General features: G+C 50.7%; 1 protein-coding gene across 3 annotated transcripts; it reads right to left on the bottom strand.

Annotated features, from left to right (window-relative positions):
- Positions 1 to 517: 517 nt before the first annotated feature.
- Positions 518 to 10,918, bottom strand: C3H8ORF80 (chromosome 3 open reading frame, human C8orf80). Of its 3 annotated transcripts, XM_015285217.4 has the most exons (20): positions 10,569 to 10,647; positions 9,809 to 9,967; positions 9,099 to 9,191; positions 8,898 to 9,012; positions 8,249 to 8,471; positions 7,642 to 7,848; positions 7,215 to 7,433; positions 6,764 to 6,939; positions 6,634 to 6,652; positions 6,065 to 6,145; positions 5,650 to 5,755; positions 5,272 to 5,405; positions 4,980 to 5,144; positions 4,522 to 4,679; positions 4,082 to 4,217; positions 3,404 to 3,512; positions 2,726 to 2,862; positions 1,297 to 1,387; positions 791 to 883; positions 518 to 698 (listed from the first exon to the last, which is right to left on the bottom strand). In XM_015285217.4, the coding sequence occupies exons 2-19, from the start codon at positions 9,834 to 9,836 to the stop codon at positions 816 to 818; spliced, it is 2,265 nt and encodes a 754-aa protein (XP_015140703.1). In that variant the 5' UTR covers positions 9,837 to 9,967; positions 10,569 to 10,647; the 3' UTR covers positions 518 to 698; positions 791 to 815. The 3 variants fall into 3 exon arrangements, with proteins under 3 accessions (XP_015140703.1, XP_015140702.1, XP_040554009.1); XM_015285216.4 differs by lacking the exon at positions 10,569 to 10,647 and adding an exon at positions 10,732 to 10,918 and having other exon boundaries at positions 518 to 883; XM_040698075.2 differs by having other exon boundaries at positions 518 to 883.
- Between the last annotated feature and the right edge of the window lie 503 nt (positions 10,919 to 11,421).

The raw sequence follows: 11,421 nt of genomic DNA, 5'->3' as shown, positions 1-11,421 counted from the left end.
GAAGAAGTAAATGGCTACGCACGAAGACCTGCCCATGCCATGCACCGCCCCTTTGGAGCTGAGCCACTTTCCCTCGTGACATGGTTTCGATGGCTGTCCCTGCTCACAGCAGTGTCAACATTCTTGCACACTGGAGCCAGTTCTGCACTGTGCAAATGCAGATGCAAGCACCTGGAGCACCTGGAACTGAGTGATGTGGTCAGTGGGCATGGTGGGGTAGGCTGGGGTTGGACTGGGTGATCTGAGAGGTCTTTTCCAACCTGAATGGTTCAGTGATTCCAATTCTATGGTTCTCAGAGGGAAGGTTTCTTCTATTTCTGGTTGGAGTTTGGAGCCGCTGAGACACCTCTGTCCTCCCCTTGAGCCCAGCACACCTTTAGTACCTGTGCCCCATGCAAACCCAGCACCTCTGCTTTGCATTGGATCATTCTGCAGAGGGAAGCACTTCCCCAGCAGCTGTTTGGGGATGGTTTTACCCAAGCCTGGCTTTCACAGGAGCACATTAAGCATACACAGGTTTGTTTACAACATTTTTATTTTATTAGAAAAATCTGAAGCATTAAGAGCAATACAAGCCTGGCTGGTAAAATCAGGATACGTTTGGTGCGTAGGCATGCAGGGAATGGGCACTGAGCATTGCCCAGGACTCTTACTCCGTCTGTATTATAAAATGCATACAGAATATCTCAAGAAATGCTCTGTAAGAGGAAACAAAAAACATTGGAGATGATTTCCTATGAAGTCACAGGATAAAGAGAGTAAGCCACCACCACGAGTAATAAGACCACACCATCAGGGGCAATTCCTGCAGCTCTCTAAGAGGTTGTGGCTGATTGCAGGGTCTTGTGAATGAAGTTGATGTTCAAGAATTCATTCTGCAAGTCTGCAAAACAGAGGTGCCTGTTAGAGTCAGCTGGACATCTGCCTCTGGGGAATGGGGGAGATTCCTCCATGCAAGTGCTTGAGAAGTCAGTGTGCCCAGATGGGATTTACTTGTCCCCATCACCAAACCCGTGCCCATGCAGATGTGTATGGATCTGGGGAGTGTAGAATGCAGTGCTCTGGGGCAAGCTGGGAAGTCCCGAGGCTCTGGTTGGGATGTGGGCACAATGCTTGCTTATGGCATGTCCCTCTGATGTCCATGGGGGGCCCAAGGAAAGCACTTCATGGTGGGACTGCAGCTCTGGATGTCCGCATCACCCTGTCACCAAACCCTTTCATGCCCCCAGGAAGGGGATGTGGGACCTGCACAAAGAGCTCCCAGTGTATGAGAAGAATGCATGTATGGGGCTGTACCTGGCAGCTTGCCATCCAGTTGGTCCCAGGGGCAAAAGGCGAGGCTGAGCATGTTGGAGAAGTCCTCCTCCAGCTTCTTGGTGATCTGCTCCTGCAGCCATCATATGACCAAGCACGTCAGCAGAGGAGAGGAGTGGAGCTCCTCATCCTCCCAGTCCCTGGTCACCTCCCAGCAGGGGAAGCACAGAGGCACCTATCTTTTCCTGGTCTGATCCCTGGTGTTGGTGCACAAGAAGGAGAGGGTGGTTTGCAGCACAAGCCAACAGTTGAGGATAGAGCATGGCTGTTCTGATAGGGCTCAATGTTTTATAGGGGTTAAATATTTCCAGAGCAGAGCCGCTTTGGGTAAAACAAAAATGCAGTGCCCTGAGCACACTGAATGCAGAATGGTGAGAGGCAGTTCAACAAGGGCAAGTGTAGGGTCCTACACATGGGGAGGAATAACTGAACACATCAGTACAGGTCAGGTGCTGAGCTGCTGCAAAGGAGCTCTGCGAAGAAGGACCTGAATGTCTTGGTGGACAACAGGTTGACCAACAATTAATCAACAGCTGACCAGTGGTTGATCAGTGGCTGACTGACAGTTGGCCAATGGTTGACCATGAGCCAGCAATGCGTCCTTATGGCCAAGAAGGCCAATAGAACCCTGGGGTGCATTGCATAGAGTGTGGCCAACAGGACGAGGGAGGTGATCCTCCTCTCTGTGCTCTGCCCTGGGGAGGCCACATCTGGTGCACTGAGCCCAGTGCTGGGCTCTTCAGTTCAAGGAGGACAGGGAACTGCCAGAGAGAGCCCAGCGGAGGGCTGCAGAGATGGTGGGGGCCTGGAGCATCTCCTGATGGGGAGAATCTGAGAGCCCTGGGGCTGTTCAGCCTGGGGAAGGTGAAGAATGAGAGGGGATCTGATCAGTGCTGATCAATATCTGAAAGGTGGGGGGTCAGGAGGATGGGGATCTTCTCAGTGGTGCCCAGAGACCGGACAAGGAGCAACAGACTCAAACTGGAACCCAGGGAGTTCCATACAAACATGAGGAATAACTCATAATTCCTGTGAGGGAGACAGAGCACTGGCAAAGGCTGCCCAGAATGGTGGTGGATTCTCCTTTTCTGGAGATATTCAAACCCACCTGGACACTTTCCCCTGTAACCTACTATACGGAACCTGCTTTAGCAGGGGGTTGGGTCGAGGGATCTCCAGAGGTCCCTTTCAACCCCTATGGTTGTGTGATTCTGTGACTACAGCCAAAGAGTGCAGCATGTGAGTGGAACCATCACCAAGAACCACAAGTGAGCCAATGTCTCACAAGGAATCGCTTTCCTTGTTATCACACATGTGCACAAGATCCTTTCGGGGACACTGTCCTCTACCTGCAAAGTGCTGCCCACGGCTCTGAAGAGGTCCCCAAGGCAAACAAAGGCACCCAACTCACTTTCATGTTCTGCAGGTGCTCTCTCATGCTGTTCTCAGCTCTCTCGAACATCCCGCTTTCCACCGCTCTCATGATACCGTTGCTAAGGATGGTTTGCATCCTCTGGTAGGCTTGCTGTCCTCTCACTGCAGCAGCCTCTGTGGCAAAAGGGTCATCGTCACAGTGGGGTTCCAACCCAATGGGAGCAGGGGCAGTGCTTTGGTTTAGGAAAGGGTCACAAGGTCACAGTCGTGGTTTTCTACAGCAGGAGACCCATCTGCCTCTGCTCATGCCAGGGACCTGCATTCACCCAGCTGGATTTTAACTTTTTTGCTTCCTAAGTATGCCACCTACTGATAGGAAAGGAAGGAAGAAATAGATTCAGGAGCTTATTAGTTTTGCTTCTTCCTTCAGAGGCACAAGCAGGAATGAATCAGCGCCAGAAAACGTCTGTAGATTACAAAAGTTAACAAATCAGAGTAAATCAGGCAGGTAAATTTCCATATTTGAGCATGAGCTGCTTTGGACTTCTGAAATCTCTGCAAGTTGATGACCACCTAACAGATGATCCTTTTCCCTGTGGATTTCTTCACAGCCTTTCTACAGGCAGGTTGTAAGCCCGCACCCTTCTGCTCAGCCCTTATTGGGGTCATTCAGTTAAAATCAAAAGGACCTTCAGGACAAAGGTGATGGTCATACCTTCATAGCAGAGCAGCAGGTCATTCTGAATGGATACTACAAGGGACTGGTAGATCTCTGCTTTCTTCTGGAGGACGAGTTTCTCAGCCTCAGCGACGATGAAGTCTGTCTGCAAGAATAAGTTCAAATGCTCACCCACCAGCACAACAGTCACACAGTCATAGAATCATTCAGGTTGGAAAAGACCTCTGAGATCCCCAAGTCCAACCCCAGCCCACCCCACCGTGCCCACTGCCCACGTCCCTCAGTGCCACATCCCCACGGTTCTGGAACACCTCCATGGACGGTGACCCCACCACCTCCCTGGGCAGCTGTGCCACTGCAGCACTGCTCTTTTGCAGAAGACCTAAACTAACAACTTCATACTAATAACCCCATAACGATGACCTAAATTGGAGTGTGGCGTTTAACAGATGACCAGTGGGCATCACTTTTCCACTGCTCTGAATTAACGTGAAGATGTCCACCTGGGAAGTTTTATTCCAGGACTCAAGAAAGAGTGCAAGAACTCCTAACCCTGCAGAATATCATGCTTGCTGAAGCATGGTGGAACTGCTCATATCTCCCTGTGTCCTCTCCAGGAACTTCAAACAGAGCAAGTCATCTTCACAGGTCCTGCATAAGCAGTGCATCCCCCCCTTTCCATTTCCTGTTGCTCCCCTTGCAAGGCAAGTGTACCTCCTGCTTGAGGAAAGCCAGCTTGTGCTCATTGTCAGCCATCAGTTTGATCTGGGCTTCCTGTAGTTTCTGCTGCATGGCCTCTTTGAAAGCATCAAGGCAGGTTTTCAGTGTGGAGCAGGTGCCCATCTGGATCCTGTCAGGGTAGGAAATTCATCAAAAAGGACAATGGCAATGGCATTGTACTGTCCATGGCCTCCCCACTCTCAGGATTCTATGATTCCATTGTAAGAAGCGCTGGCGCAGGTTGCCCAAAGAGGTGGTGGATGTCCCTGCAGACAGCCAAAGTCAGGCCAGATGGGGCTCTGAGCACCCGATGGAGTTGTAGGTGTCCCTGTTCCGTGCAAGGGAGTTGGATCAGAGGGCCTTGAAGGGTCCTTTCCAACTCGAATGACTCTAGGATTCTATGGAAACGGTGGGGAATACAGGCGGGCTCTCACCTGAACACCTTCCCAAAATTCATGTCGATCTTTTCGTAGATGGGCTGTGCCAAGGAGCTGTTGATGTCTATCCGGTAGAAGGTGCGGGAGGCATAGACCCCCTTCTTCAGGCACACAGCCCTCAAGGTCTGGTGGTAGCCTTGGTACCCGTGGTTGCGCTGCGGGGCAGAAAGCAGCGTGATGAGGCACAGCCTGGCCATGGTTGGAAGAGACCCAAAAGGATCACTGAGTCCAACTCCTGGCTCCACATAGGACTACCCAGAGAGCATACAGTGGTATCCCGGTGCTCCCTGAGCTCTGAGCCTTGCCCACTGCCCTGGGGAGCTGCTCCATGCCCACTGCCCTCAGGGGCACAGCCTTTCCCTAACCCCCACCTGACCCTCCCCTGACACAGCTCCATGATGTTTCCTCAAGCCCTGCCACTGCCACCAGAGAGCAGAGAACTGCTTTATACCCACACTGAGGATACTTCGGATAGCTGCCTTATAGGACTTCTTTGCTTCCTCCACACCTTCCTTGAGTGGCTGCTCGATGGGCAGAAAGCACTCCTTAATATCTTTCTCCAGATCAGCGATCTTCTGCACAATGATCTCTCTCAAGTGGTTTCTTTTTGCAAGCTGATACTGAAATCAATGGACAACAGAAAGAGAAAATAGTAAGATCACAACAGAGCCATAAATAACCGTACCGGAGCCAAACTACCTCTCCACCTTTCCCTTTAGCTGTTCCCTAAAGCCACTCTGGGCAAACCTGAGCATGTTTGTTGGCCCGGAGACTCCAGATGAGAGAGAAAATGGTGATGGCCTCCATGGTGTGATCCATTAGCACATTCCTCTTCTGCTTGATGTAAAACTTGCGGACGTATTCCCTCAGCTTTGGGATCTCTGCAAGCAGGTGAGAGGTTGGGTGAGCACGGATGCCCCATCCCTGGAGGCATTCAAGGCCAGGCTAAATGTGGCTCTGGGCAGCCTGGTCTGGTGGTTGGCGACCCTGCACATAGCAGGGGGTTGAAACCGGATGGTCACTGTGGTCCTTTTCAACCCAGGCCATTCTATGATTCTGTGATTCTATGGCAGCCCTGCATTGCATCGCTGCATGCTACCTGCAGCCAGAAAACCCGACCATCACCTGTTTCCTCCTTGCTGAGTATCTCCTTCTGCCAGTACTCGCGGGCACTGACAGTGTACACGAGGTCAGCCTTGTGCACCACCTCCAAGTCATTCGGGAGCTTTTCCTGAAAGATATGAGCACCCCGAGCTCGTCTCTGCAGAGCAATGAGAGCTGGGTTCTTCTTTTTCATGAAGCAAGTGATGCCTCAGAGGACATCTCCACCATCAAATTCCACGTGTTTCCTTCATAGGTGGCGGAGAATTAAACTGGAGATGACCAGAAAGACCAAATGGACCCAAGCATGGAGCAAAGAAAGTAAGTGGAAGCTGCTAAATAGCGACCAGATGTCATGGAAAATGTCTGTTAATACACTCTGAGAAAGAACAGTGCCATATAGAGACATATGCCAACCAGGTTCTCCAAGGAACATTACCTCGAGCTTTTTCTTTATCATTCTACTCTTCTCCTGTTTCACAGCCTCATTCCTTTCCAGGATAGCATCGTGTTTATTTATCTACGTTGGGAGAAAGAACAGGAATTACTACTGACATTTCCCAATAATGCTTTAGGGATCCTGAGCCTCTAAGGCCAAATGGACCAACCAGAACAGCTTCTCCTCAGTGAAGGACTCTCTTAACAAAGAACTGCTCCCGGTTTCTGTATCAAGCCCATCAGTGCTGCTCAAGTCACACTCATTCATAGAGGAATTTCTCCAGTTTCCTTAAATGGAATCACTGCTCCTGGAGTTGCTCAAGAATGATGGAGACGTGGCATTTGGGGACATGGTCAGTGGGCACAGTGGGGGTGGGTTGGGGTTGGTCTTGGTGATTCTGGAGGTCTTTTCCAACCTTTATGATTCTATCATTCTGTGACTGGGCATGGTGGCAATGGGCTGATGGTTGGACTCGGTGATCTTACTGGTTTTTTTTGCAACCTTAATGACTCTATGATTCTGTGATTCTGTGAAAGGGATGAAGAAGCATAAGGCTGAAAAATACTCACATTTTTTTTCTTTTTTTCCCTGAAAAGATAAAAACGAGGCAGAAATTACGCATTTGAATGATTTCAGCAGTCCCCAGATCCTGCAAGGAGAAGGGACACCCAGCATCAACCACCCTGCTTGCTTCATTACCATCTGTATTCCTCTAGATTCAAGTCATCGGACTTGGTGGCCACCAAGGAGATGTCCCTGCACATCCCACTCTGGAAAGCCTTCATTCCCTCTCTCAGCAGCATCTCATGGATTTTTTCTCCCAGGATCCTCTGGAAGGAGTTGACCACCCAAATGACGGAGCACTTGTTGATGTTCTGCAAGGGGCAGGAGTGGGAGGAGGGCCAGAAATAAAGGATGGGATAAATCAACAAAGAGTATATACAAGAGATGCCGAGCACTTTTTATTCCCATTAACTCAGATGTGCCACACCAGAATGCTACCCCGCACCTTCTGTTAAAGGCATCCCTGTTCCCCACAGCCCCACAGAGCCTCCTGGACCTCTCCATCACTGATCCTTAGGGAACAGGAGCATGCCACGTGCAGAGAAGCAGGTATTCCTGCCCTCCTCGTGGGACAGCTCGCACTCACCTCTTTCCACATCTCATCCCTTTTGCTGTTGAAATCACCTGTCCCTGGAATATCCACAAAGACAACACCTTCCGGAATCACTTGTGAATATGGGAGAGTCACTTCCACGTTTTTGATCAGGGGCCAGATCTGCATTTTTCTGTCTTCTTCAGTCATTTCTCCTGCTGCAATAGTCGGACTCCGGATATATGGGCACATTTTGTCCGAAAGTTCTTCTGCCTGGGCCATAGCAAGTGAATGAAGCAGTGACCCCTTAGCAAAGAACCTCAGAGACACCAGAACCCCACCAGGGTTGGGTGAGGTTTTGGCACCCTGGTCTATAGGAGATGTCCGTGCCCATGGGTTGGAACTGGATGGGCTTTAAGATCCCTTCCAACCCAAATCATAGTGCAATTCTGGGACTCCATGAAATACAGGGGCTACTCACTGTTGTTTCCCTGAAGATGGTACATCTTGAAGGGGGAATGGAGATGATGGGTTTCATCCTGCACAGCTCTTCATAGCTCTTATTTTCAGCTCCCTTCCCATAGATAGCAGAGATCTTCAAAGCAGCCTCACTTCTTTCACTGTTGTCCTCGCTGTCTTCACTGGGATCCACAAGTGCAACCAGACCCTTCAGCTCATCCTTCCACTCCTGGCAGGACACATCAGATGTACAGAAGTTACAGATTGGATGCCTGGAAGAAATCCCATCTCTTCCTCCCTCCTGGCACACCTAAACCAGCAGGAACCAGCACCAGTGCCCACCACTTCTTTGGGGACACATTGGCCATCGGGTCACATCCTCCCCACCCTGCATTCTTCCAGCAGGTTGTGCTTCCCTCTGGAGAAGCCAGCTAAACTTCTTTCCTCTCTCCTCTAAAGGCAAACATCAAATCACAGAACCATTTGAGTTGGAAGGGACCTTTAAAGGCCATCTGGTCCAACTCCCCACAGTGAACAGGGAAGCCTACAGCTCCATCAGGTGCTCAGAGCTCCACCCAGCCCAACCTTGAGCACCTCCAGGGAGACATTCAAGAAACATTGATCCATGCCTCATCTGTGAGCAGGTGAATTTTGGCCTCGTGCTGTTTACTGCGGCTAGTGTTGATCTGCACCACGCAGGACGTGCAGGCACTGCTCCCCGACACTGGCAAGAAGAAGTTTTTGTCTATGATGGCATTCAGCAGTGTGCTTTTCCCTGCCCCAGTGCTGCCAAAGAGGCCGATGTAAATGGGGTCCATCAGAATGTCAGGCTTCAAGCTTATGAGGCGGTTCCTGAGCACAGAGAGAGAGAAAAAGGAGAATGGCATAGGATCATGGAAACACATCATGCTTGGATTGGAAAGGACCTCAAAGCCCCTCAGTTTCACTCCATTCCGTAGGCTGAGTGCCCCCCACCAGTATAGGCTACCCAGGGCCCATCCTGTTCATGGCCTTGGGCACCTCCAGGGATGGGGCACCCACAGCTTTCTGGGCATCAGTGCCAAGGCCTCCCTATCCTAATTAAAATTTAAATAAGTTCAGTTGGTTTGTGCCTTTCAAAGGGTGGCACATTGGACATCAGTGGGTTGGGATTGGACTTGGGGATCTTGGAGGTATTTTCCAATCTGAATGATTCTATGAGGCAAAAGCTCTGGGCAGCCCCTTTCCACACAAGAGTCAGAAGATGCCCTTTAGGGAAAAAAATATCCATCAACTCACCTGAGATATAGGATCCCCTCTCTTGCCCCAGGCTGGCTGATTACAGGGAGGAATTGTGACAGCTTCTGGGAGGACTTCTCCAGGATGGTCTTTAGCTCGTTTTGCATCCTTTTACCTGCAGGGAGGACACTGAGGTCAGGGCTGCAGAGAGGCATGTTCCAAGCCCAGGGTCAGTAGGCACTGTGCCTTTTCCCTACTTACAGTTCTTGAGAGTCCCTTGCTCCCCATCCTCAGGAGTTTGGTCTCTCCTGCACTTTTTCTTGGGATTCCCTTCCAGTGAATCATCACTGCCACCTTGTCAGAGGAAAGGGGACTTCCGGTTAGCGCTTCTGCTGAGGGTTTGTGAACTGAAGATCATCCTTGGCAGTGCTGTGGAAGCATCCCTTTAAAGCCCATGAGACTCAACTACAGAATCCCAGAGTGGTTTGCGTTGGAAGCCCCAACCCTCCCATGGGGATGCCTCCCACAGACCAAAGCCCCTTCCATGACGTTGGGCACCCCCAGGGATGGGGCACACACAGCTCTCTAGGCAGCAGTGCCAAGGCCTCAGCTCACTGTGAAGAATTTCCTCCTAACATCTAACCTACACCTTCCCTAAATTTAAAGCCATTGCCATTAGTTCTATCACCACGCTCCCTGACAAAGAGCCCCTCCCTATAGCCCCCCTTGGGAAGGCCACAGTGAAGTTCCATCTCAGGGTGGTCAGAGGAGATGCTGAGAGTAGATCTGGGCCATTGGGTGCACCTCAGATGGGGCAGCATTTAGGGGCATGGCCAGTGGGCACGGTGGGGATGGGTTGAGGTTGGACTTGGCGATCTTGGAGGTTTTTCCAACCATAATAATTCTACAATTACAGACTCAGTGACATTCACAGTGACAGAGGACACAGCACAGGAACTCCTTGAACTTACCACATGGTCTGGAACTTCCTTCTGCCATCGTAAAGGAGTAATGCCAAACCAGGGGTGACCTCAGCTAAGTAACGGGGTGCTGTCCCTTAGCAGAACCAGATCTCAGCAGCTCAGAAGGTGGTGGCCCCAGGACAGAGCTGGAAGCACCGCAAGAGCCTCCTGGGGGAGAGAAGAGCACGGTCACCTCCTCCATCTCCCTGATTTGAGGGTGCCACCGCTGCCTCCTTGGGGGTCACAGCAGGACTTCCACAAGGATCCACACTTCTGGCTTCTTTGCAGCACACCATGGCTTAACCTTAAGGTGTCCTCAGGAGCGTGATTAACGTGAGGGTGGCAGAGGACAGAGTGCCAGCAGCCCCACGGGTGACAACAGACAGCCTTAGGGGAAGGTGTCGAAGGCGGAAGAGCTTGCAGAGAAAACACAAAGCAGCATCTGCCTCTTGTGCCACCAAACCAGAGGCGCTTGTTGTGGCACACGAAGCGCAAAGGTTGAGCTGATCATTACGTTAATTTGCTTTCTCAAGAATTCAGAGAGTTTTTTGAAGCTGAATCAGACCGGAGCTTCTGCGGGGAAACTGAACCCAACGATTTGCAACCGAGGCACAGGAGGATTGAGATCTCCTCAGGAGGAAACCTTCCCCAGCATTGCAATAAATAGATACAGAAGAAATCAAACAGTTTAAAAGCTGAGAGCGCATTATTCAGACAGCAAAAGAAATCTGTTACAAAAGCAATTTAAATACATGCAAGGACATACAACCTTTTATCTTCGGTTTATGAAGGCTTTCCGGGAGTTCCTCTTCTGCAGCAGAAACGAAACCTGGTGGAACTCCTCCCCCTGGACGGAGGCCAAATCCCAGCTAATTCTTCACCTGCTTCCTGCTTGAACTCATCAACAACCCTCTAAATCACAACACACCCACCTTCAGGTTGAGTTTCCAGGAGACCTGTTCATCTGAGAGCAGCTCAAAGCACAGGGCTCCAAGGGCTGGACCTCAGGTGAGGATCCAGCAGGCAGGAACTTGGGGAAACTCTCAGAAACATCATGTGCAGGAGCCACCTGGCCTTTGCTGTTTTGCCCAAGGTGTCACGCTGCTTCCGGCCTCTCCCTGTTCCCTGACTCAACCCATTGGGCAACCTAGAACGCTTTCACCTCGCCTTAATCTTTTCCATTGGAGTCCTGGCCACTGAACATTGGGCTGGGAACAAGCTGAGAAGTCGAACACAAAATGCACGTGTTTCAGTTTGGCCAAATTTTTAACCACCTGAGGTCGAGGGAAGCTGAAGCAAGCAAGATGCAGAGGACAAGGTCCTCCCTGTGCGAGCTGATGGCTCCAAAAGCCAAAGCTCAACTGACCTTCAAACCATAGAATGTCCTGAGTTGGAAGGGACCTGTAAGGATCACTGAGCCCATTTTCAAACCTTGCAAACATTTTCTACTTGACCCCACAGGGCACTAAATGCATTTTTGATCGTCTGCCCACCTATCCTGATCTTAGTGGGGAATCCTCCAGTTCCTCTCTACAGTCTCATGTCCACTTTCCTATTTTATGGTAATAGAAGTGGGGCCCAGGCCAGTGCCATTTGGGTTGCTCCCATGGGGACAATTTCTA

This window comes from Gallus gallus, chromosome 3 (assembly GCF_016699485.2).
Source record: "Gallus gallus isolate bGalGal1 chromosome 3, bGalGal1.mat.broiler.GRCg7b, whole genome shotgun sequence".
Taxonomy (NCBI): Eukaryota; Metazoa; Chordata; class Aves; order Galliformes; family Phasianidae; genus Gallus; species Gallus gallus.
Note: the sequence above shows the minus strand (reverse complement) of the source record. Positions and strands in the feature narration are given on the sequence as shown.